We start from the raw sequence: 27,227 nt of genomic DNA, 5'->3' as shown, positions 1-27,227 counted from the left end.
GGCTCATGGGAGCATCTTTACACTGGTCTCCTACTGTCCATCTGTTTACTTCCTACACAATGTCATTGGTTGTGTTTTGTGTATCTGGATTTGTTGTTTTTCACCAGGTCACTCTCAGAAAGAGGTTTTCAATCTCAAGTTATTTTTTGGTTAAATATAGGATACATACATTAAGAGCAGCTTCAACTTTTTTTTGTAACAACAATAATCCTCCCAGAAAGCAGCTTACCACCTGCTAAGCCAGTGGTGTCCAAAGTCGGTCCTCAAGGCCCGGCATCCTGCATGTTTTAGTTCTTTCCCTGGTTTAATGCACCTGGATCAAATGATGGCTGGTTAGAGGCCTACCAGGAACACTGATGAGCTGAGGTTGTTTCTACCACCAGGGAGAGAACTAAAACATGCAGGATGCCGGCCCGCCAGGACTGACTTTGGGGACCCCTGTGCTAAGCTAATTTCTGTACAGTTTACAGTGATCAGTGGACATCATGAAAGTTCTGTGCAGATCAGCTCATGAACTGTCTGATGCTACATATGCTAGGCTAAGTTTAGTGCAGGATAATTTCCTAATTTGCCCATTTCTCAACATTAATGTTGAGAATACATAATCCTATAATCAAACTAATCAATACCAAGTTTGATCCTCTAATTAGAAATTCCAACTGCAGGTCATCAAATCAAGCATCCACACATACAAGTACTTTTTAATTTATTTACACAATTTTAAAATACACAAATACAGTGGCATTACAACTGAAGAGCAGAAGTGTTAAGATGGGAGTGAAAGGAAAAAAATCCCATGAATCCACAGTATAAGATGTGGGACCTGAGTCCAGAACACACCTACGAGCTTCTAGGACTGGTGACAGAATGAGAAACGCGACAGAAAACCCCTTCCATGGAAACGTGTTCTTGCATTTATCATAGCCATCATCAGTGAGACACACAAGTTATTCTATCGCTTTAGTTTTTCCCAAGTCAACAAGTGAAATACATTTTCCAAGAAAAGAAAAGGTTCCTTCACAGGAACCCTAATGTAGTGAAGCATTCCCAGTCCCTCTATCAACAGCTCGTCCAGAAGCCTACAGTAGCTCACCAGGACGTGGTAAACAGGCGCATCCTATACACAACAGAACCAAGGAACATGTACAAGGTACAACTACAACCCATTCCCACATCGACTACAGAAAATGGCCTACAAATACTTCTCATCAGTCTATCACATCAAGGAGTTCCTACTTTAGATCAGATCCCCAGGAGGAGCCTGAAGGCTGGAGCCAACTTCCACTATGCAGCACTCAGTCCACAGCTCCTAGAAACCCCCTCTGCTTCCAGGATGCTGGCCTTGAAGCAAAACCCGTCCATTTTCTATGTAAACAAGAGAGTGGAGCCATCTGACGCCGCACGCTCTGCAGAGTTTGATTCTAAACTATTAAGTACTGAAGCGTTGTCAAATTATTTATCCCACATGAAAATCCCAAAGTTTACCCAGTCGGGTTTAAACCCGACTGAAACATTTCGACACTCTTCTCATCAGCAAAGTCAAATATTGTACATTACAATACGGGTTGGTTAGTAGCATCACAGACTAAAACTGCTTTTTACAAGAACTTCAAATTAATTTAGTTGGACATTAGCAATTAAAACTGTTCCTCCATCAGATCCTGAAAACAGGGAGAAAAGATTCGTTGGTTCATATTTCTCATACTTTCCCCAACACATTGCACTGTTTAAAGGTTCTATGAGATCAGCTACAGCAGAGTGAAAACAAGGGTCCAAAGTCTTGACAAACTGTCCTTTCAGACGGCTTCTGATGGTGAAGTTTATTTAGAAAATGGACAAGCTGTGCTTTGGAGAAATGAAAAAAGGACTCAGGGTGGAAGCAGAGGGACATGAGGTCCAAGGATCAGGCTGAAGATGCTGTGGACGTAAAAGCTTACAAAAATGTTTACTTTCATATATATATTTATATAAAAAGAAATCAACAAGTTTATCCCACCTGTGAGCATGGAAACCCCTAAGACACAACCACACAAATACACACAAAAGCCACGTCACTATGCACTAGTGTTAGAAAGAAAGAAGTTGGGTGTGGACAGACTGAGCTCCTGACTCACTCTTCCATTCACAGCTTTTCCCACGCCACTCATAACCTGAACACTAACTAAGTGTGCTGCATGTTTACCATATTCCAACAGACCTGAGGACATGGACACAACTCGTACAACAGCCTCCATCCCCCCCATTCTTATTCTATCTAAACGTCTCATTCACATCAAAAGAAGTAAATAAGGAGGTGTGGACTGCAGGGTTCAAAGTATTTTACACGACACAGAGTTTAGGCACTGTGCTCAAACACTGCCGTGATGGAGCGACTCTCCATCTGACCCAAATCAAAGTAAATCCAACAGGTTAACATTGAACAAACGCTGCATTCCCCGTTTTCATGCTGATCAGCTGGTGTTGATGTTTTTTTCTGCTAAAAAGATTAAAAACAAGTAAAATCAAAAGTTGGGAGAAAAAAAAAACATTAGGCCAGAGAAAAGTGAATCAATGGCTTCATCAACAGCATCGAGGAGGAGGAGTTTTCACATCTTCCACGAGCGAGGAAGAAGGGTTGCTGTGGCTTCAAGTTTGCCAAGATGGTTGTTAAGGCAACCAAACTGGTCTCCACCTGCCCGTCTCTCTCTCCCTCTCTCACACACACATACACAACCTGCTGACTGTGCATCTCTTCTCCTGAGAAGTGAATAGATGCGCAGGCAGAACCTGGTGCATTGGTGAGCAGTTCTGGGTCGTTTGAGAGTCCTGGTAATCTATGTGAGCATGTGTGTGAGAGTGTGTGTGCTGCAGGTGATGCATGTCAAGGCGTCCTCAGAGGATGTAGGGCTGTTTCACCGCGGAGCCGCAGACTGGAGGCCGCTTGGTGTAACCCGGGACAGAGCCTGGAAACAGGAAGATTAAACACATCAGCAGCTCATAAAGACCTGGAACCTAAAACACAATCAGGAGCAGATTTGTTAATGACTAGTTAAACACTTTTAGGTTTTATATTGTAAAAAAAAATCCACTGGGCATTTTCACCCAAAAGAGTGGCTGGGATTTATAAAGAGGGGTTTTGCAAAGTAGCTCTAAGGAATAAACACCTGCAGAAAGTGGAAGTCAGAGAGAACTGAACATTCTGTGTGGAATCACAGACAGCAGATTACACTGCAGCTTCAGGGACTGGACATACGAAAAACATGGAATATGATGCTTCACAGCAACTCTAGGAGGGAAACCCTGCAGAATGATGTTAACACTGAGCAGCAGGAAGAGTGTGTTCTGGGTCGAGAGGGAAAGACCCGATGGAGCCCAGCAGAACACACACAGTCAGAACTAGAACCCACAAACAGTTTGCTTTGTCTACATTTCGTCACACATGAATAGATGAAAGACACGTTCTGAAAAGAATCAACAAAAACAGAGCGGATATTACATTTCAACTTTCAAATTTAACTTCATATGTGAAGAATTTTCATTTTACAAAAAGTGACTGCCTTATTCTCCATTGAATCATGGACGCTCAGATTTTACTACAAGAATATGTTTTAAAAAGTAAAGTTGTTTAAGAGTCCTGACATAATACATTTGATGAATCCCAAAAGATTTTAAATGTAATACATTAACCACATGATTAGATACTTTCACTTTGTAAAACATGGAAATCTGAAAAATGAAAATCGGCTGCAGCCAATGTTTCTGATACCTATTCTTTCAGATTTATTTCATATTTCAAGTTAAAATTAATAAAGAAATGTGCAAAATGTTTCTGAATCTGCAGCTTCACATCACTACAGAAACAAATAGAATGAGCCAACTAAGCCTGCTGTATCAACTTAGTCCCTTTAATGTTCCTACACAAAGCATTTCATATCCATATTCCATATTATTTTCCTCTTTAGCACAGCTATACTGTCTGAAACAATCAGATTGGTTTTAATTTTATATTATTTAAAAGAGATTTTAATAGGTTTCCAGTGATTGTGGCCTTTTAATCTGTTTGCTTTTATAAATATAAACAGCATCCTGGTCAAACCTGAGGGAAAATACAATCTAATGTATAAAGTCCTGATGCTTCACCAGTCCAGGCAGCACAGCTCTGCTCTGCTCTGCTCTGCTCTGCTCACTCACTGAATGTTACAGCTGTGCTTAAAGAAGAACGGTGGAGGCTGAAGCTATAAAGGAGAACAAACCAACAGTCCAGTACGCCCACAGCTCCCAGTTAGCAGAATGCCACCAGTTACTGAACTGCTGTGGTTTCCTGGTCGTTCTGATTGGTTAAGTAGAAAAAACATGATGTGGGACAAAAGAAAAGGGAAGTTCTGACACAATGTTCTGTTCTCTGTCGCTGCTTCCTCTTTGTGGTAGATGAACTCGTGTTTCCTCTCATGTCGACTTTTCTTTTCACCGACTTGATTCTGACATATTAACTCTTTATTCTGGCTACTGAGGGAAGTACCTGTGAGGTGGACATGCGAGACGTGTCCTGACGTCCGGTCAGGTCTGATGAGGAGATGTTGACAGGTGCTCCACGATGAAGACGCATGCTCACCTTCCTCTCCTTCTCCATACCTAAACAACAAAGAGAGCCAAGTGTCAGTCACCATGTAGTTCTTCTGAAGCCGCCTTCGGCCTGGAAAGGCTGTAAAAGTGTCTCACTGATGGACAGGCGGCGCTCTGACCTGTGTGTGAAGCAGGGTTGAGTGGGGAGGGGGCTGCGGCGTCCTGAGCTGCCCTGACTCTGCCTGAAGCAGAAGCCATGCCTCTGGCCCCGGGGTTCCTGCTGTGCCTCAGCCTCTCCTCGCGCTCCCGGCGCTCCCTCTCAGCGTCCTCCACGGCCCTGTTGGCACCCTGACACACAACACAGCCCCACAGTCACCTCCAGGTAGTGTAGCTGTTTCTATAGCAACAGTTGGCCTGCATATAATCTGGATGGGGTGCCCACATGCAGAGCCGGAAAGGAACTAATGTTACTTCGGCTTTACACCAAAGCAGGATATTAGATCACTGAACAGATTATTGCATTATTATTATGCAATTCTTTCCTTTACTCTTGCAGATATAGCCGTAATAAATTACTGAATGATTCAAGTACATTGATTAAAGGGGCAATTAGATGTTTAGATTAGATGTTTTCCAGGTGCATAATGCCATTTATGTTACCTTCAGTTGTAATAAAAATTTTGTACATATCGAATATGACGTAAAGACCTGGAACCTAAAATACAATCAGGAGCAGATTTGTTAATGACTAGTTAAACACTTTTAGGTTTTATATTGTAAAAAACCTAAAAGTTTACCACAATAAAATTGATTGTCTGTCTCTTGCTCTTTCTGAAACTCTGCCTTCAGGAAGTCGTCACAACCTGGCTCCTCTATCAACCCTTCAGCTATGTTTTTTATGAGGAAATATTAAAACATGACACAAAGGTCAAAAAAGTTGATTTGACATCATACTGCCTCGCTTTAAAACAACAACTGAAACCCTATTCATCGTTTATTTTGGACTGAATTTCAACTGTGTATCAACACAACTTACAAATTTGAGCATGTTCCAATCAAAGACGTAGTCGTAGGAGAAGCCCTGTCTGTGGAAGAGGTTCCTGAAGAGCTGGCGGAGGTAGGAGTAGTCGGGCTTGTCGTCAAAGCGCAGAGAGCGGCAAAAGTTCAAGTATGTGGCAAACTCAGCTAAAGTGGAGAGAGAAAGATCAGGACATCAGGCACTTCTGTAGTTATGGCAATAAGAAAAGCCCTGAAAGACATGTTAGCAGCTTAGCTTACAGGGGTAGCCTTTACACAAGACCTCAATGGGAGTGGACATCTTCTTCTCACTGATGCGTTCGTACTTCTGCCTCTTGGTGGCAGCTTTGAGGCCTTGCCAGGGAAGAGAGCCCAGGTTGAAGTACATCAGGACGTAGCCCAGAGACTCCAAGTCATCCCGTCTGGATTGTTCTGAAGACAAAGACAAGGTGGGGTCAGCAGGGGGTAGCGCACTGCAGCGACATCAGCAGCCATCACCACATGTCTCACCAATGCCAAGGTGTGTGTTTATGGAGGCGTAGCGGGCGGTGCCGGTCAGGTTCTTGTTCTCGCGGTAGGGGATGTGCTGGTGCGTGCGAGCGTCGCGGTACTTCTTAGCCAGACCGAAGTCGATGATGTAGACCAGGTTGCCCTTCTTGCCCAGCCCCATCAGGAAGTTGTCCGGCTTCACGTCTCGGTGGATGAAGTTCTTGGAGTGGATGTATTCAATCCGGCTGATCTAGAAAGGCAAGTGACATTCACATTAATAACTAAACACCACAGGACAGACAGCAGCAAACACACCTGAAGACACCTTCAAGTCTTGCAGCTGCAGCTTTCCACCCAACACACTTACATAACTGAGAACATCTAAGGCTCAAGTAAAGGTCACAGCACTTTCTCTCACCATCTGGTCAGCAAGCAGGAGGACGGTCTTCAGACTGAACTTCCGAGAGCAGAAGTTGAACAGGTCCTCCAGACTGGGCCCCAGCAGCTCCATCACCATCACATTATAGTCTCCCTCAGCACCACACCACTTTATGGTTGGAATCCCCACTGAAAGTACAGGGAATGGTAATTATCTGGTATTGTGATAGAAAGGAACCATTAAACAGTATCAAATGTTCAGTCTGAGGAATCCGTCGGTATGTTCATTTAGATTTCAGTATCAAGGGTCAACAAAACCAAGACAAGTTGTTTTAATAGCTACTTCTGTGGTTTGAATAGAGTAGAGTAGAGATTTCGGCCAAACAATCTTCACTCTGATAGAACTGGATTATTATTTTTTCGTTTTTCCCTTTCACCGTCAGCAAGAACTGTTGCCTTCCTTGGATTAAGGAACCCTTCTGGAATTCATTAACTGTTGACTAACCTGTATATATTGTAAATATTAACACAATTCACCAATTTTGCACCATCTGGTTGTCTCTGTGTTTTACAATTTGCCACTTCCTCCGAACCTAGTTTAAGAATCATTTGGATTAAATCTAACTTGGATTATTTCTTTAATGATCCTAATATTCCTAAAATGTAATATAGGTTACATAAACAACATCTCATTCATCATTTTAGTATTTAGTTGGAGTAGAACACACATTTATATTATGGAAAATACAGACTCACCATTTGTGCTCATTTATTTCATTAATCCTGGGAATTCTTCAAATAATTGCTTGGCTGTGATTGGTTGTGGCTAATCTGAAAACTTGATAACTAGATTATTATAAAATGATTTTCTTTCCCACTAAATAACTTCAAAATAACTTCTGATCTGGTGCAGTTTGGTAGAAAAGAATGTTTTTTATTAATTACCACTTAAAGAATCTTTAGCTCAACTAAAGACAAAGAGTCACTAAAACCAGTTGGGTCAGTCAAATCTTCTACATGAGCTGAACTGGTTAGGAGTGACTTTCAAAGTGGGAGTTGCTGACCCCTGGGTGGCCACTGGGGGGCGCTAGGAGGACTCAAAGCTAGAGATGAGGAATAAAAATGTAAAAAATAAACCTTATACATTTTTTATTCAGAAAAAAAATCATAAAATCTTTTTTTATTATTTCAATCGTTATTATTTTAATATTATCATACACTTTGAAGAATTAATTAATTACAACAACATTTAATTTCCCTTTGGGATTAATAAAGTATTTTTGAATTTAAATAGAAAATATGTAAAATATGTTAAAATAATTTATTGAAATGTTACTTGCAATTTTCATCTTTCTGATTAGTTACCAGTCAAATGTACTAAGTTGCTTTGCTCGTTAGAGTAGTGTAGTTACTGCAGGATGAACAAGTTTCTGACCAGAGAAAAGGATCCGTCCAGTAGGCCTGCTGTGGGGCACTCTGCTGCGGGAAACCTTAAATAACTCTGCTGCGGGAAACCTTAGCAACTCAGCCAACTACACTCAGAACAAATGTGCTGAACTAACCTAAGAATTACTGAATAGAGAAGTAAAAAGACATCGTAAAAGCTGATGTGTCTTTACATATTTTGTAGCACTGCCTGCAGGTTTGCTATGGGGGCATGGAAACGTTTCGATCCCTGGGTTGACCGACTGCTCGTCACTTTAATTCCCTGAAACTAGTTTACTAAGTTTGACGAGCCAAATATCTTCTTTGGAAGTGATGACGGAGTTAGTGTGAGCTGTTATGCAACTGCAATATTGATACGTTTGGTGATGGACGAGTATGTATGTGGTGGATTTGGGAGTGTGATACCTCCGCCTTGCATCATCTTGTAGATCTTGCTTTCGATGTGGAGTTGTGGGTGTTTAGTCTTCACACATTCCAGCTTGATGGCCACCTCTTCTCCCACTGAGATATCAGTACCTAGACAGACAGACAAGGTTTAGTTGGATGGAGCTAGGGAATCAGTCAAAGAGCCTGAACACTAGAGCTCTATCTACTTATCTCAGAAACAATGAGACCGGCATGCTAGCAGCAGCTACAGACCTCCATTTCTCTGTAATAACCTGCTGTTACTAATGTATGGAAAACATTTGAGCAAATACAGAAATCCTTTAAAAGTTGGTTGATGTGAAGCTGCTCAGTTTATGGACAGAGAGAATTAAGAATGCTAGCTAAATCTGTCAAATGCAAGTCCAAAGTTCCAATTCACCACTCCTTAGTGGACGTCCAGCATCATTTTATGACGGACATAAATAGATTTTCATCTATTTTGCTCACACATGAAGGGATTCTGGGAAATGACTTCAAAACTGACATGTTTAAGTGCTGAGGTTGCTTTCTTCCTAAACACGGTAATGGAGTCCAGCTAATGCCCCCCACCCCCCACAGAAACCAGACACCACCTTACGTAATCCCATTACTCCCGCTCACATGTGTGAACACACCGTCTCATAGCAGAAAGAGTTTAACAGCAGCTCTGATGGAACATCATTGATTTCTCTGTACGTCATCTGGCACCCGGCACCCAGCAGGGCGGGGCCAAGGCTCCCCCGCACGGCGGCTAGCATGGAGGAGCGGGCTCTAAACATGCAACCGACACTTCAGCAAACCAAAGCATGGAGGGAAATTACAGCACATGGGATTTTATGCATTACATAAATGACCAAAGTTCAGATTTAATGTGTTCTGTGTTTGTTTTTAAAGCCATTTACATAAGACTCATTGGGCCGTAGGTGTCAGAGAAGTTAAAAAGGATATTCTTCAACACAACCCACCTGACTCCCAGTTGCATTAAATAAAGAATCTATTCCAACAGAAACATCTGAATCAAGCGGGTGTTTTACAGTGTGTTCTCTCTGGAATGGGATTTGTCTGAACAGATCTTTCTGGGGAATGCAGCACTCCCTCCCTCATGGAGGACTGTTCCTGATATGCCAAAGTGTTCGCGTTGTGTGCAGGGTGTGTTTTCCTGCCGTGCTGCTGGTGCAACATGTTCAGACACATCTCTGTGGACTATTATTTCATGAGGCCTCACCAGGAAGTGCCGCAGAAACATGCAAATATACTGTGACTTGTATAAGAGCATCACCTCCGCTGCTATTAGAAATCACAAAGACAAACAAACATTCAGCCGTGAGATGACGCCTGGTGTGACGTCAGCCAAACCACCAACATGTCAGCAGACGGGCCGTGCAAAAATGTGTCATAAGTTTGATGACTGAATCACCAACAACACGCAGTTTGAGCCGTTCCAAGTAACTTTTGGTCCGTCAGTTTAAACAATCTTTGTGTTAAGTTTGCTTGTAAATATGCCCCTCCCTGTTAGCATACATGAATGGAGCGTTCTCATTTGACTGATGTGATATCACCAACAGTATCTGTTAAACAAGTCTCTGTTTTCTTGTCAGACAGGTAGCGTTTTATAACACCCTGCAGCAGAACATAACCAGCTTACAGACTCATCACAATGTCCATCCTGTTCCATCATGACATGAAACTAAACATCATTTATGAGCGAGAAGGAGCGTTTGGTGGTAAACAACACTACACTAGTGGCTTTTCTTGACCCTCAGTCATTCAGGACTGCTGCAATTACCAGTAATCATGAAATCAGATTTTTCTGTTTTCATTTGACAACAACAAAAAAAAAAGACATTTTGTTTGTGTTTTTCAACATATAGTGGACTAAAACACTGACACATTTGACAACCTTTAAATTACTGTTATGTATACAATTTATTTCCAATAAATGTTCAGTTATTTAAAAGTAGGCTTAAAAGAACATGATAGTGACATGCATATGAATTTAGATTGCTTAAAAGCTGACATCTTGGTATCAAAATATATTCAGTGAAACAAAAAAACAGAAAGGCAGAAGGGCTGATCTCATACCTGCATAATAATGTTATTAGACAACACAGCTAGTGTTTAAAGAACAAATATATTTCTGTACTTGTAAGTGACCCTAATGTCAATGAGTACAAGAAACAAAGCGGTTTGGACTTCAGTCTGATCCTGATTAGGTCGGGACGTTTCTTTGGTCTTTTTATAAAAGTGTCTTCTGACACAGCTCATGTACACTTGCTGAATATTTTCAAACAAATATAAAACATATGTATAACCTCCTGATACTCTATGATGGATAACACCAATCACATAGGAGTAGAAGACCTGAGTGAACAGGGTGACCCGAGCCCACCCTGCTAATGACCGGACAGGAACAAGCCTTTAGGTCTCTGAAACATTCATCACTGTTACCGACACAAACTTGGTTTAAACATGATGAGTGAATCACGGTGGGGCATCTGCCATGGATGCCTTTTATTAGGATCTTGTTTCTCGTAACAGAAGCGCGAATGTTCAAAAAACTGCTCCTGTTCCTACTGCAGACAGCGGAGGGTTAACCGATTTAACAGAACCACACACTGCTCTGACTCATTTACAATGTTACAACACATTAGTCATCAACCACTCAATGGAAAGGATGGACAGCTGAGTGAAGGCAAAAAACACTAAGTGATTATGCAAGCGGCTGGCAGCTCTGGCCATCAGATTGTACAACAGGTCATGTGGAAGAAAGGCCAGATCCAGTTAATTAATCTGACCTCTCCTGGATTCACAGCTGCTAAGTGAGGACATTTAACATCGCTCTGGGAGTTTTAGTTGAACAAGGCGAGTTCACTTTCACAACACAGCCTCGTTAGGTCACACAAGCGCACAAGATTCTAGTAGAAAACTTTTCAAACCACAACTGGAGCAAAAAATGCTACAGATTTTGGTAAAGAATACTAGTCCCATAAATGTAAAATCAAATTAAAAACAAGATTAACAGCAACAGTCTAGTGTAAACACTTGATATAGTCCGAGAAGGGAGACCACAATCTCTTGTCTTTGATCCAAATGTAATTTAAAAAAGACAAACAAAAAAAATCTATTCAAAACTATAAAACGTTTTCTTACGAGTTGCACATATTTTGGCACAAATGTAACAACAACATACTCAGATACTTCCATGATGGAATAATTGAGCATTTACACTGGAAAACATCCATAGAATCACCTTTATGTCTACATCTCATCCACCAGTTCCAGTTCGGTGATGGTTCACATTTAGAAACCACAGCACCTCACAGCCAGGCCTGTCACACTGTTAGAGGCCAGAGCTGAGGTTTTCAAAGCAGAGATGTGAATAATTATGATTAAAGCTCCAATATAAGCCCCAAAGGAAGAGCTACAGCATGGTTTATGTTAACTAGTGACATACTACATCCAACCAGAATACCATACAGATGTGCATTTCCTGATTTAATGTAGGTTTAATCTAGCTCAGTGCAGATTGAATCCCCTTCATCACAATCCATTTGAAAACAACAATGATCATGTTATCATTAAAAGCCAGATTAAATAGTGGAAGAAATGAAAACATTGACTTCCAGAAGGATCCAACATTTTATCTGACAAAACTTATTTAATCAGTAGCTGGTCAGCAGCCTTAGCTAACAGAAGATGGCTACATTTCACCCAGTAGAGATGAAGCTATATTTATACAGCATGTTTGTGACAGCTTGTTCTCAGAGGGCCTTCCCATCAAACACAAATCTTTGGGCTCATCTGTAAAACAGCATCCTTTTGATACAAATTTTACAATGTAAAACATATGATATAAAACTCACTGGAAGGAAACCACAGTAGATCCGTTGAGCCTTTTGATCCAGCTGGAAACTTTCGTTCTACTTAAACCCACTAAAAAACACATGTAGGCAACCGTCCCCGAACACTTCACAGGCTCGGACTGAACGATCATTCTGCTCTAAAACGAGTTTCAGGTGAATCAAAGCAAAAGAACCAAACCAAAACTTTCAGATTTTACATAGCTAGCTGAGGACAAAACATTTAGATTCAAATCAGCTGACAGTTTTCCTAGTAATTTGAACCCTTCATTTGGACACCGGGTTGATATTATAACGGAAAATAAGCTTCTAAGCCAAGCACAGTCGAAATAAATCGCTTACTAAACACATTTTCAAAATAGAAGATGGAAATGCTACAGAAACTACTAGCCTAGCAGCTAACGCTAACAGAGAACACAACAGCTGATCGCTTATCACCAGCTCCTTCTGAACCTCTAAAAAGGGAGCCAGTTGACCAACTTCCTCACACTTTCCTCTTGTTGTTAATACAGACACAGACTAGTAGACAAGTTTCAATGACAAAAACATACCCAAGTATATGTCTCCAAACGATCCGCTTCCAATCTTTCTGCCCAGTCTGTATCGGTTTCCGACTCTCAACTCCATGTTAATAAATATGTCGTCGGCCAGCAAGCGCGCTCGCTAGCTCCAAAATATTCAAAATATGGTCAGCTTTGAAGTTCAAGCCCGTTTACAACTAGAATAGAATCAACCAGCAGACACCGGAGATCCGTTCAAGCGACAAAATCTGTTCTTCTGTATGCTGTCTCCGGATGTAGTCGGCTCCGACAATCTTTCGCCTCTTGTTTTAAAATGTTAAATAAATCATATTGCGACAATATGACGTTTATCGGAAAGATGAATCCCTGTACTTTATGCTCTTGCTGTTTTTAAAATTGGTACGCCTTAAATTTCCACGGATGAAGATGGATTTTGAAAAGATTCTGTCAGCTATTTGGCACGGTATCTCTGGCTCGCATTAAACTGCTCTATGTTAGGACCTTGCTCAGCAATCTGCTGGGTCTGTGACGCCACTTCCTTGTTAGATGATGGGGGAGGACACGACCAAAGAGCGTGTTGTTATAGATCCTCTAACAGATACTAGTATCGGTAACAGGCCTCACTAATTCTGAAGCGGTCTGCTTCACCTTCGCTCAAGACTGAATATGTTTAAAAGGATGAGACTGAGAGTAAAAATGTGCGAGTGGTTTAGAGTTGATCACCTGTTCGGGTTGTTTTACCTTTGTCTTGGCGCATCACAGCCGCTGTAGTTTCTGTACATTTAATAAACGACAAACTTGGACTAATTACCTCGTTCTTTGTGAGTATACATCAATCACAACAAACATCAAACACGGTAAATATGTTTGATTAAGTATTTAACAAACAAATGGCTTCTACCAAGATAATTGTGTGAAATTAAATTCATTGTCTAATATAAAAAATTGTTTGGTGCTGTCAGGCTCATAGTCTCAGAGGTTTTTCCTTCATCAAACAATTTAGATTTTTGCCTCTTATTTAGTGGAAATATTGATGTTGATGATACTTTCTCCAAAATGATAACCTTTTTAAACCTTTATAGCTCCACTGTTGAAAATGAGAAGTTAACATTCACAAATGACATTGATATAAATCTAGTCCAACATCTGAGGTGATTCCTCTTGAAAAATATCCCAACTTCAGAAGATGTGCTTTTACCTAACAGAGCTCTGTGGTTCCTCCTATCAGTATGAGAGTCAGGGTGAGGAGGCATCATGTTAGGAAGATGAAGTGGAAGCTGCAGGATCTTCAGAACAAACAGGTCATGATGCTGGGCTGCTGATTATCCCTCTGTCTGGACACAGGATCAATAGAACCAGTTTAAAAGCTAAAATGAATGGTTATATGCCAGACATGGAAAACTGGAACTGGGATGCACTCTATGCCATGATGTTCAGAATGTAGGTCTCATGGCATCTCAAGGTGTCAACATTAAAGCCAGTGGGCTGAGGGAGGAATGAATATATATATATATATATATATATATATATATATATATATATATATATATATATATATATATATATATATATATATATATATATATATATATATATATATATATATATATAACAGTACATAGGTCTTGCAAGTTTTCTTCGCTCGCACATTCCGCTCAATTCAGGTTCTCATGTTATTGTCCCATTCGTTATGCTTCCAGTGCATTCAATGTGTGACTAGTCTCCTAAAGTTTAAAGGCTCTGGTTCCACTCAACAACAAAAGATCGCTATCTTTGTCCCTCTGGCTTTTGTCCATCTGCAAGTGGTCAATGAAACGCAGAAGTTCATTCTTCAGCCATAAAAAGAAAATATATGAAAAAATAAATTATAAAAACAATTCTAAAAAAAAAAAAAAAAAAGAACAGCGGAGCATTTTATAACTTGTGTAATAGTACTTTCATTGAATTTTAAACATTTAAATCGTTATTTTATCACTTGATTAAAAATGTTGATTGGTATGTTTGTGCAGTTTACGAATTTCATTTTTTTAAATTAATTTTTATTGCGGTTGATCCTCTTCCCCTTCTTTTTCTTCTGCTATATCACTATTACCGAGGGAAATTAATAAATAGCACTAGGTCACACACACACACACACACACACACACACACACACACACACACACACACACACACACACACACACACACACACACACACACACACACATCTTTACTTATTACTTTTGTCAGTTTCAAGTTACTTCTCTTTTAGCACTTTCTTCCGCTATTATTATTATTATTATTATTATTATTATTATTATTATTATTATTATTATTATTATTATTATTATTATTATACCATTCACTGTATGCCTCCAACACTGGATCTTTATTATGAAAGGATAAACTCGGAAGTAGTTGTTTGCCTTTTGGGATTTCCTGGTTTCTCTTTCATTGGTGACTCCTTTCAGTGCGGAGAAATGGCGTTAACTGGTGATAAAAATGTGATTCTCGGAGAAGACGGGTTGCCAGCTGCTAATAATCTCAAAAGAAGTGAAAACGTTGCTAAAGACGAGGAAGAGGACAGTAAAAAGAAACGGTACAGTTTCCAGGAAAAACTTCATGTGCTAACAGATTAAAACCAAGTTAACTAGATTAAAACTAAGTTTGGACAGTTTCCGTCTAAAACAGACAATAAAGTAATGTCGCGGTAGTAATAATAATACACAATTATGTGGTTTTCTAAGGTTATAAAATGATTAAATGTAGCCTGAAGTGGAGAGAGCCACTCACAACAAATTCCACCATTAAAAAAAAAAAAAAGAAAAAAGATTGAGTTAAAAGTTGTGGAAGTGCAGCAAAAGTAGGTCCCAAAAATGCTAGGTATGTACTTTATAACTACATCATATTGGTAAAGTCAAGTCTGGGCAGTAGAGGTCTTCTACTATGCCTCTTATAAAGTAAATCTGCTGGTGAGGACAACTTAAGTGATTCAAATGTATGCGGTAGTCAGAAAGAACAGTCACAACCATTTACACATCTGGAAATAACCCGGTTCAGGTCCTGCGGCTTGGTTCTGTTAACATGGTGTGAAAGTCCAAAGCCGTTCAGATCGTTCAATAGCTATCTTGCACTTTTACGTTTACACTTTCCCAACTTCAAGAATGCAGTTAAATCCAATGCAGATAACAGAGAGCATTGATGGATTCCTTGTAGATTGTTAAAAATGTTACTTGATTTAAAGATCTGGACTGGACAGCAACATATTCAAGAGTTAAGGTTTCCAAATGTTTGTATTTCTTTTTTTGCTGGACTGCATTTCTTCATAAAATAAGGCAAAGGCACCTTGTGTTTCTTCAGAACTGAGTCGTGTTTTGACCAGCCTGTGGACTCAAGTGTTCATGAGGTCATCAATTATTCACCTTCTGCTCTTCCTGGTAAGACAGCTGTCATGAAGATTGATGACACTCTGACCTGTTGTCTGTATGATGACGTGTTGTGCTGCTTTCATTCTTATCTCCTGTCCCAGCCAAACATTACGATGCAGACACAACCGAACCAATCAGCTGTGGTCTATCCTCTATGAATGAGTTGTTGTCATGGAACCGAAGTGAGGCGAACCCCTTCAACGTGGCAGCCATTCCTCTGACACCTCGGAAGCCCCGTCTGGTCAACTGTCTACGCCGGACATTGGTGTCCCATGACATGATGGGTGGCTACCTGGACGATCGGTATGGTGGATATATCTATGATTAAACCTTTTCCGTTTAGAAGTTCTTTTTTGAAAGTTTGCATTAAAATCTATGTTTGTATAATGACATTTCATCCTTACTTCTCTTTTTAAGGTTTGTCCAAGGCACCAGTTCAGAGGCACCCTTTGCCTTCTACCATTGGCAGTACATAGACATTTTTAACTACTTCACTCATCAGATGGTCACTATTCCTCCAGCCGTGTGGACGAATGCTGCACATAAACATGGAGTCATAGTTCTTGGTAAGCATGAAAGGCTGTCATCTGGATTACTATCCTGGAGTTGTTTTTACAGTGATTTTTCAAAACTCTGCTTACCCTTTGAACTGTTACACAGTTATGATAGAACAAATGTAGCCACTGACCTGACCTGCCTTCACACCTTCTGTTGTAATCTGAATCACTGAGCTGCTTTTCAGGGACTTTCATCACAGAATGGACTGACGGAGCGGCAGTGTGTGAGGCCTTCCTGAAAGACGAGGAGTCGTACCGGGCCGTGGCTGACAAGCTGGTCCAGATCAGTCATTATTACGGTTTTGATGGCTGGCTCATTAACATAGAGAACAATCTGAGTGTGAGTCATAGGTCTGCTCTTCTTCTCCTCGTGGAAATACTAACAAAACACACTGGTTTCCTTCATAGCTGTGTGCATATTATAGAAAAGACAACTTCTTAGTTGTGGAAACAATGAAATATGTATTTCTAAATTCAAACTAACTTTAAAAATAGGATCAGAGAGAGTTTAATATAAAAACCCTTCCTGTTTGCGAGGGGCCAGTTTCACTCTGTGCTTCTAACAGTCAAAGAAAACTCCAGTCACTTTGGAACCTTCTCTGGTATCCTGTTGAAATCCTTCAAATCATAGTTTTCTGAAACATTGTATCAGTGACATTTTCCTACTTTAGAAGTCATCTTTACTGGAAGCCCATCTCCATACCCCCAACACCTGGTTTATTCAGAGGTTTTGTGGCATCGCTGTGCTCCTCACGGTTAAAGGTATCTTTATTATCACAGAGAGCCGAGCCATTTTCCAGCCAGCAGTAGAACATAGAATATACCAAACAGACCAACAACAACAAAACAGCCACGTACACATCCACACAGTTCCATTTACAAAATAAACCTGATGTTGTCAGGGATGTTTTGAACATCTGGATCATGGTAGGTTATATCTGCAGCCTAGCTTTATTCAGCTAGGGCAGATGGAGCTCTGCTGGAGATGGAGCTGACCATGGGCTACCTCTCTGTGATCATGAGGAGCCCAGCAGCTGTTCAGCAGAAGCTCATTTGGCTGCTTGAACGTATGACCTCATCGTTTCAGTTCCTGCACACTGCGCTTGGCGTAGGTGAGGACTGGAATGTAGAAGGACTGGTAAATGAACCGCTAAAGAGCATTTGCATAAGTGCAATACTTCTACCATCTGCCCTCTGCTCTAAACTAAATCATCTGATACATTTGTCATTTTTAACAACATCTCCTAACCTGGAGCTGGTAAGACACCTTTGTTTCTGGTTTTCTTTCACCTCTACACAGTCAGCAGCAACCTTTAAGTTTAGCATGTCTCTGCTCTCATTACGGCATCATGTTTACCAGGTAAGAGATGCACAAAAAACCTGACAACATACTTGATGTTGCTGCTCACACAAGCTATGTTTCCATTACAAATATGCACAAAACTTTGTCGATATTCCGCTAATGTTGAAAAACACTATTTTGCAATTAAATAAGAAACATGTATCACATGGATACGATTATTCAGTATCAAGTCATTAGAAAACATCGTCCTCCTGTCACTTCCCGTTGTCTTTGTATTTTTCCCCAATAGTACTAGTCAGTTGTTGATCACATGACCCAGACAAAGCGGAAAAAGTATTTCCATTGCAGTTTTGTAAAATATACTATCAATAAAAATGAAAAACCACCTCACCCTAGCACAAATACTTTTAATCAAAAAATTAGATTTTCTTGAAATTTGCTTGTTTCCATTCAGTGAATTTATTTTAGCAATTCCAATTTGCGCAATTAAATGGTCAGTGGAAATGCAGCTACTGACACCTCCACCTACTGGCACCTCTTTCCTCTGTTGCTTCTAGTAAGGAGTGGAATGAACTGGAATTAACAATGGACCAAGGGAATGCACAAAAACACCAATGAAACTAAATTGTATCCAAAAAAACAACAACACAGAAGCAGAATCCTCTAAAGCTGACTATAAAGCAGACCCAGAACAGATGACACCAGTTCCCGTTCTGTCCACTAACAATCTCTAACAGATTATTCGTTTTTAATGACACTGTTACTCCATGTGCATTTTCACAAACGCATGAGGCAGTGAAAGAGCAAGATAGAGCAGATATTTTGATTCTTTTTTCTTTACCTTCCTCAATAAACTTAAAACATTACCAATCATTATGTAGCAATTTAGTAACATTTTTTATACAATTAACAGCCTGTATCAGCACTAATTGCAAGTCAACAATAACACTGGTCAACAGCCGAAAAACTGTCACAAAAATTTCATCAATTTAGTCAGAAGATCAGAATTCTCTAAATCAAATTACAGGTAGAATAAAAATCTGACCTGAATGAGAAAAATTGACTTCATTTTTGGATTCAGTGGTGCAACATATTCCTAATTCAGTTTGAAAAAATAGAAACAACTTCCGAAAAAAAAATGTATTTGTAACCCAGTGAAATGAAATGCTCTAGCTGCTGCCAGTCATAAGAAGTGGTGAAAATGTTTAGTGAATAAATCAGGCAGCAGGTTGGATCTCTGCACTGTGATGTTTTGCAGGAGGGAGCTGTGAAGAATGCTCCGCTGTTTCTGCACTACCTGACGGAGCAGATGCACGAGCGAGTGCCCAGCAGCCTGATCCTGTGGTACGACAGCGTCATTGAGGACGGAAAGCTTAAGTGGCAGAATGAACTCAACCAGTCCAACAGGCGAGTAGAAGGAGAAAAAAACATTTATCTGATCTTTCTTTGAGACATGAGCATATTTCACTTCATTGTGTACCATATCTTCCGCACAAAAAGGCGGACTGGATTATACGGCGCACCTTCAATGAATGGCCTATTTTAAAACTTTTTTCGTATATAAGGTGCACCGCATTATAAGGCGCATAGAATAGACGCTACAGTAAGGGTTTCCACCGTTGTTCTGTAATACGGGACGTGATTTATTCCGTACTTTACAAATGTGGATGTGTAATAATAAAGAAGTGGTCCCCGAGTACTTTATATAGTCGTCTGCCTCAGTCGTTGTTTCACTCATGGTATTGGTGTTGCATATTGTGCCCAACTGCTTTCTGGGTAACACAGACCAACCGACACGCTGCCGCCGCAGCCTCTGTCTCTCTTCCCCTGCCCCTCCACCCCCCCTGGCTTCAAATGTATAGGGGTAACCCTAGTCGAAGCACCCCGGATGAATGTCTAAAGCCACTTTGTTGACATAAAGAATGTTAAAAAGACAATCCGACTCGGGTCGGCGAGGAGAGCCTTCCGCGACTGGGCCGGGGCGTGGCCGGACGATGGTCACCCTTCTCCGTTCGCGCACAGCATATTGGTGGGGAACGTGGTGCTAAATGACCTGCAGACGACCTGATTTTCAGGTCGGTAGGTAGATAGGTCAGTCAAACTTTATTAACAAACCAGTTTTTTGATGACTATCCCAGCATGCACCACGCGCTTCTTCTACGGGCAAAAATGAAGTCGGTGGCTGCTTACCGTAGTTGCTAGACCTGTTGTGACTCAATATTGGTCCATATATAAGGAGCACCGGATTATAAGGCGCACTGTCGGCTTTTGAGGAAATTGAAGGTGTTTAGGTGCGCTTTATAGTGCGGAAAATACGGTATTCATAATATTTCTGAAATACATGTTGTCACCATAGCACATGAATGTGCTAGAGCAATGTGCTAGAACATTGCTCTAGCACATTGCTCTGTGTCAACAAACCATCAAAAATGATTGGTTTGTTGACACTAATTTAGCTGTCTCACTTTTCTCTGACAGGATATTTTTCGATGCCTGTGATGGTTTCTTTACAAACTACAACTGGACAGAGGAAAACCTGGAGTGGATGAAGAACTACTCTGTCGTCCAAGGCCGTCAGGCTGATGTGTACATCGGGGTGGACGTGTTTGCCAGAGGGAAGGTGGTGGGAGGGATGCTGGAAACCAATAAGGTAGAGACTGTAACAGTCCGTCCATGGCAGTTGTTTCTTCTCAGATATCTGTCTTAGTTCTGCATCCTGTTCTGGCTGTTGACAGGCTCTGGACGTCATCCGAAAGCACAACTTCTCTGCAGCCATCTTCGCTCCAGGATGGGTGTATGAGAGTCAAAGTGATAAGAGCGAATTCCGCAGCCATCAAGACAAGTGAGGCCAGCTCAGTGTGTGCAGTGCACACCTGGTGAAGATCTGCAGGCATAATGACACCGAGATGCTCTGCTTCCACCTGCAGGTTCTGGGCTCTTCTCTCAGATTACCTATACATCCACCGACCAGCTTCACAGCTTCCATTCATCTCCTCCTTCTGCCAGGGTTTTGGGAAAGCAGTGTACAGGAAAGGGCAGGTACTCACAGACTGGAAATTAAAAGGAGTAAAAGCTTAAATGCACAAAACCAACACCAACACACCAACTAGTATCAGTATATGTATATAAAATGACTTCATGAACAATGCTCAACTCTTAATGTGCATGAAGTTTTTAAATGGCTGTGTCTTTAATCTTTTACTCTGATGACTTATTTAGTTTTAGGCTGATAATGTTGTTGTTTACCATCGTGCAGATGATAAACCTGTAGCATTCTAACTCTTTCATATATGAAATATGATCCTTTATGTCAGAATTATTTCCCAAAGTGTTTTTTATTTTTTTAAGCATAAAAAAGGTAGGAAAATCTTTTGTATAATAATAATAATAATATTAAGGATTTTTTTTCCCAGGTGATCAGTTGTAATTTTCTCCAAATACAAAGTTGATATTTGGCAAATACATCAGTAGTTTTTAAGGGGTTAAATTATGTCACAATATTTTTTTTTTGCGTGCAAGAACCCTCTACAGTAGAAGAAGGGACTGGATATTCCTAAATTGCTTATTCATCTGTCTGCCATATTGGATTTGACAAAAATTTTCTTGCACTTGCAGTGGACGGCCGGCAGTTGATAGGGTATGATGCACTAGTGTCCACTTCAGTAGAACGTGTGTATTTATAACATAAAAATCCACAAGAAACACAGAAAATGGCTTTTAGGTATCTTTCCACTGTAGTGACCGCTATGCATGAAAGGGCTAATGACTATCAGATCTTTCTGAAGTAGACCGAGCACTTTAATTTAAGGTGTGAAAGGTCTGTTTCTGACACACACATATATATATATATATATATATATATATATATATATATATATGTTTTTTTATTTTATTTATTTTTTTATTTCCTTTATTTAACCAAGGTAAACCACGTTGAGATCCAGATCTCATTTTCAAGAGGGACCTGGGCAGAAGTCTGCAATACACATATATGGACATATATGCAATGGACATATAGAGCTTGTCAGAAACAAACAAGCTGTATATAAACAGACATTGGTTTTCAAATCTACCAATGTCTGTAGGTTTGAAAAGAAATATAAACAAAATAAAAGTTAAAACTGAAGATCTAAATTTGGATTGGATTAAAGCTTCATTCATACTAAAAAGGCTCTTTACTTTCAATTTTTTTGTTTGTTTTGGACATTTAGTTTAAAAGTTGACATTCCGTTTCTTGACATTCAGTTTGAGCTATTTTCTTCAAATATGCAAACATTTTAACTCTATAGCAACAAAACCTACTGTTCCTGTTCCCAGCTTTAAAGTTGACCTAGAGGTAAAAAGAACCTTTTGCTTGCTGTCCCTGTGTGTTGCAGCATGAGACGGCAAAGAGCTGGTTCAACCTGGCTGCTCAGGAGATCCAGCCGTTGTACTACCACATGGCTCTGGAGGACCGGGGCTGGGTCAGGAGCAGCGGCTGCCCTGAAGATGCCTGGGATGGAGGGTGCTCGCTGCTGCTGGACGGACTCATCCCCGCAACTTTAAACACTCCAATTTGTGCCAAGTAAAGTGTCTGCGTGTGTTTATGTATACACATTTATATTAACTTTATAACCAACTATATATTTATTATGAGGCAGAATATAACATATAGCTTTACACAGTGATTTAATGAGTTTCTTGTGTAAGGCTACAGATTGGAGAGGACATCAGTGTCATGACTGTGTGTGTGTGTGTGTGTGTGTGTGTGTGTGTGTGTGTGTGTGTGTGTGTGTGTGTGTGTGTGTGTGTGTGTGTGTGTGTGTGTGTGTGTGTGTGTGTGTGTGTGTGTGTGTGTGTGTGACCAACTATATAAGCTACTTTGTACTTAATAATGTATCCACCAAAACAGTGATATGCTTCCCCAGTTATCCAGGGTAACTAGTGACCCAAATGAACTGTTAAACAAGACAAAAAATGAAATTTTAGTGAGGGGGATGGGGGATTACTGAGGAGTAACTTAGTCAAGATTAAAGGTGGCGAGTAGGCATGCAGGAAGAAGCTGGAGAGGAAGACTGCAGGTCCACATGGTGTGGACTCTGGAGTCCTGAAAGGCCTGTGCAGCACCTCTTCAGTCTTTTTAGGCCAACCTAAAACAGAAGGAAATTCCATTGATGTGGTTGGCAACCTGCCTGGTTCCTCATGACAAACTCACCCATCAGTCATCAATGACTATAAGCCCAGAGGGTCTGTAAGCAGACAAGGACATATCAAGACCCCCTGCAGTTTGCTTATTGCCATGGAGTTAGAGTTGATGATGCCGTCAAACACCTGCTCCAACAAACCCACTGTCATCTAGACGATGCAGGCGGCACTGTGAGGATCATGTTCTTTGATTTCTCCAGAACAAAATTCAGCCTGATTTGCTTTGATGAAACTCCAGAAGACACTGGAAGATCTAATCATAGATCCAGTTGCCTGGATCTGGATCCAGGCAACTGGATCTGTGACTATAGCCGAAGATGTTCTTACTTCAAACATGATAGTTTTTCCTCCTAGTGTTGTGGATCATTTCATTTACTCTGTCTTGTCAATACAACATTCATGCTATAAGCAATAAAAAATGACATTACTTTGTGTATTTGCCAGGATTTTCTCTCTCCATGTGCCGCTGGATTCCAGGATCATGGTAACTCTGGTGTACAAAGCGTCTGCTGGGATAACTGTCTCTTTGCAGCTGAGCACAACAGACTCTTCTCACTGTTCCCACACTGATGTCCATGAGGTCACACGTGAGTTTCTTGTGGAACATAACCTCAGGACCAATATGAAGAGCCAAAAATCTACCGGATTTGTTGTTGGATCAAAAATGCACAACGTAGAAGATCTATAATAGATCCGTACAGCAGCTCTTATCGATTCTTTAGTAAACATACTTTTTTGTTTGACTGTTGTCTTTACTTAAGAAAGACAATAGTCTTTCTTAAGTATAACCTTACATTTAAACTTAATAACAAAATATGTATATTAAGCTGTTCTGTAACAAACACTTGATCTTAAATACAATTCAAGTTAGAAATGTACAATCAAATATGTTTTTCTATAAAGGAAAACAATCCAAAGCTGACTTGGATGTTTTTGAAAAGGAAAACAGTCTGTCTTAAAGTTTGAGCTGATAAATGTTCTGTGTTTCTCCACAGTAACCAGTGTGACCCCGGAGACTGTGGGAAGTGGACCGCAGCTGGAGAGCCAGATGTCTGAGCTTTGTGGAAACAAAGACCTGCATGGATGGACTGTTCGGTGAGGCACAGTGACAGCAGAGCAGCAGTTTCGTTGAGTTGACTTCGTTTTAGATCATAAATGTCTGTTCTTTCTGTTGTTCCATTGTTGCTCGGAGCAGATGTTCACAACTGCAGCTTCATGGCTGCGTTCTCAGAGAAGTGTGTGTCCTTATCCATCGGGAAGGGGAGCCTCAGGACATGACTTTCAGCTGCAGAGTGGGAGAGATCATGGTGAGATGATCACTGCTCTCTACAGAGTACATGAATCATTTTCTAGATGAGACAGAGACATAGAAAGTGTTGCTGGAGAAGGTTTGATGCATAAAGTCTTTATGGTTTTTATGCATCTCAAGGACCATTTCCAATATGGTTTGAAGTCATTTTTTGTTTGGGAAAACTGGGGAAGTGTTTTTTTTAACATAACATTATTACAAAGGGCTGTAATCAGCCTCATTCTATAGTTAACAAGTAAATCTCAATGAAACATGTGGCATCTAGAGTTTGCTAATCTTGCTTTCTATGACATCAATCAATCAAGTTTATTTTATAGCACATTTCACCAACAAGGCAGTTCAAAGCACTTTACATCATAAAAACACAATAATACAGACAGAACACACAGTTGAAACAACATTTTGTCTGATGGCATTATTTATCAATGTTTCATTTGTACTCTAAACAGGTGTGTTTTAAGTCTCTATTTAAAGGAACTCAGTGTTTCAGCTGCTTTGCAGTTTTCAGAAAGTTTGTTCTAGATTTGTGGTGCATTATCTGAATGCTGTTCCTCCATGTTTGGTCATAAAGACAAAATGGCCTAGTTAAAGTCCAGACCTATTGTTGTCATATAATTTAAGTCAGTTTCATATGCTGTCATCTGGTTTTACTCTAATTATTTATATTTTTGACTTCAGATTTCAAGGTTACTGCCATGTGCCTTTTTCAGTCTCTGCAGAAACACATAAGGACCATATTAATGTTTTCTAAACTTTTCTACTAGATTCAGTGAAGAACTCGCCTGGCCATCGCCTTCCTATGCAGTTCTGTTCAGTCTGTCAGTGGGTCTTAGGTTATTCTTGAACATCTTAATTAATTAATTTTATCAGAGGTCACACCTTGGATCAAGTGGAGATTGTTCTCAAACACACATAAACTAATTTTGAAGAGGATAAAACACACTGACATTAAGCTTCTGGAATGGCCTTGACCTCAACCATACTTAAACTTTATACTTCAAAACTCATCTAACCCAATAAACAACTTAGATCAATTCTACCATTTCAGATACCAGGAGTGATATAATATCCATCCAGAATGAATTTATCTATATAGATCCAATAATTTAAACAACCGGTTTACTTTTTAGATCTAACCTGACGTGTGTTGAAGGAACTGTTTTTCCACCTGCTGTGTTTCTGTCAGGTACTGGACGTGGGTACTCTGCAGCCACCCACTGACCCCGTTCGGGGCTTGTGCATTGATGATGTGGTTTGGCTGCGTGGAGCCGGTTCAGCACCAGAGAGTTCGTCCTCCTGCTTGCGTCTCAATGCTACCCTGCGCTGGGATTACCCCGTGGAATCTGTGCGCCACTTCAGGGTGTACTGGAGAAGGCTGAGAGGACCTGACCCAAGAATCCCTCCGGGTCAGCTGGAGCTGCTGGCCCGGGCCTACTCCAATCAGTTCAGGGTGACGGAGCTGCTCGTGCCTGAGCCACCCAGCGTGTTGGAGCTGCTGGTGGAGCCGGTGACCAGGGGGGGCTCCCTCATCCCAGAGAGCTGGTGGGGAAGAAGACAGCTCAGCTACACAGAATGATCTGAAAATGGATTTCACACAAATAGCTGTCTGCAAATACGTTCCACACTTTAAAGACTTTCATTTATACATTTTGAGCATGGATGTTTTTTTGTAGCAGATGGAATCATCTCAGCGAAACCACCTGATCCCGAGCACAGTTCAAGTTTTTATTTTTAAGTAATAAATAATGTGGTTAGAGTAACAACCCCAGACATTGTTTCATATAAACAGATTAAGATTATAATCAGAATTTATGTCGGAATCAAACATTTAATTGTTTATTCAATCCCAGGCGTCACGTATCATGTTTTCACGTTGCCTGTTTTACATATACAGTCCACTTGATGTCACAGTTGGAGCAAATGAAGCGCCGCGGTGCATGAAGCTTCATCCCACCATCACTAGTTACTAGGACAACCTCGAAGTCTCAAACTGCATTCCTCGAAAAGCTTAGAGTGCCTTCAAGTGTGTAAGAGGGACACATTTAAAAGCTGTAGGACTGGCCCTGAAGAAATTTATTTCTGAGACCACTGTTCCAACCACAGAAACAATCCCGGTCTTCTTAGAAGCCATAATGATGAGTTGTTACGTAAAAAGTGAGTTGGCTACTCATTGACCGGAAGTGGCTGGTCTCATCCAAAAAAATCAGTCCATCTATTGATTGTGTGTTTATTTCTGTGAAAAACAAGGTTGCTAGAAGCTTCCATGATTGGTCACGCTAGAAGGAGCTTCCCATACAGAGGTACAGAGCGAGGTTTGAAGGAGAACCAGAAAATTTAGTCTGACCTTATTTCAGAGAGTTACACTTTGTATCTTTTTATACAGTGTATATACGTGTTTTCAACTGTGAGCACTAAACACTTTGTATTGGTTAACCACATACCACCTCAATAAAATACAAATATAAAATGTCCAGTGTTCAGGTGCATCAATATTCTAGCTAGCCAATACAGATGGCTAACTCAAAAGGTTGAAAGAAAAATAGAAAACACACACGACTCAGTCCCAGTTTTTTCCTGTCATGTTGTCCTTCTGCAAAGCAAATATGTCGTCTCGGTGACCCGGCTCCACCGCCATTCAGTATGGAGAGATTTCTATCAATGCGATGAGGGGCAGCTAAAACAGCTCCCATATGTCAATCTAAGTATTGATAACTCTACTGTAAGAATGAAACACAATCATGCCAGACATTTCTTCATTCTTTATTTTGATGATACTGGTTTAGAGCACCACTTCATAAAACCCATCC

The 27,227-nt window shown here is 40.5% G+C and overlaps 2 protein-coding genes across 3 annotated transcripts; one reads left to right on the top strand and one right to left on the bottom strand.

The window, feature by feature from the left end:
• Positions 1–689: 689 nt before the first annotated feature.
• csnk1da (casein kinase 1, delta a) lies at positions 690–13,182 on the bottom strand. Of its 2 annotated transcripts, none has more exons than XM_008415083.3 (9): positions 12,689–13,182; positions 8,278–8,388; positions 6,467–6,615; positions 6,070–6,298; positions 5,821–5,991; positions 5,579–5,727; positions 4,722–4,890; positions 4,499–4,611; positions 690–2,942 (listed from the first exon to the last, which is right to left on the bottom strand). In XM_008415083.3, exons 1-9 carry the CDS (start codon positions 12,762–12,764, stop codon positions 2,892–2,894), a joined length of 1,218 nt encoding a protein of 405 aa, XP_008413305.1. In that variant the 5' UTR covers positions 12,765–13,182; the 3' UTR covers positions 690–2,891. The 2 variants fall into 2 exon arrangements, with proteins under 2 accessions (XP_008413305.1, XP_008413307.1); XM_008415085.3 differs by lacking the exon at positions 12,689–13,182 and adding an exon at positions 12,141–12,285.
• Positions 13,183–15,061: 1,879 nt separating this feature from the next.
• On the top strand, positions 15,062–26,889 carry engase (endo-beta-N-acetylglucosaminidase). The gene is made up of 14 exons (XM_008415086.3): positions 15,062–15,238; positions 16,000–16,076; positions 16,169–16,370; positions 16,485–16,633; positions 16,810–16,964; positions 19,186–19,334; positions 20,406–20,577; positions 20,663–20,769; positions 20,855–20,966; positions 22,304–22,491; positions 23,556–23,698; positions 24,107–24,206; positions 24,307–24,418; positions 25,607–26,889. Exons 1-14 carry the CDS (start codon positions 15,120–15,122, stop codon positions 25,994–25,996), a joined length of 2,175 nt encoding a protein of 724 aa, XP_008413308.1. The 5' UTR covers positions 15,062–15,119; the 3' UTR covers positions 25,997–26,889.
• Positions 26,890–27,227: the final 338 nt, after the last annotated feature.

This window comes from Poecilia reticulata, chromosome 8, assembly GCF_904066995.2.
Source record: "Poecilia reticulata chromosome 8, P_reticulata-male-v2, whole genome shotgun sequence".
Classification (NCBI taxonomy): domain Eukaryota; kingdom Metazoa; phylum Chordata; class Actinopteri; order Cyprinodontiformes; family Poeciliidae; genus Poecilia; species Poecilia reticulata.
This window is presented reverse-complemented; position numbering and strand designations above follow the sequence as displayed.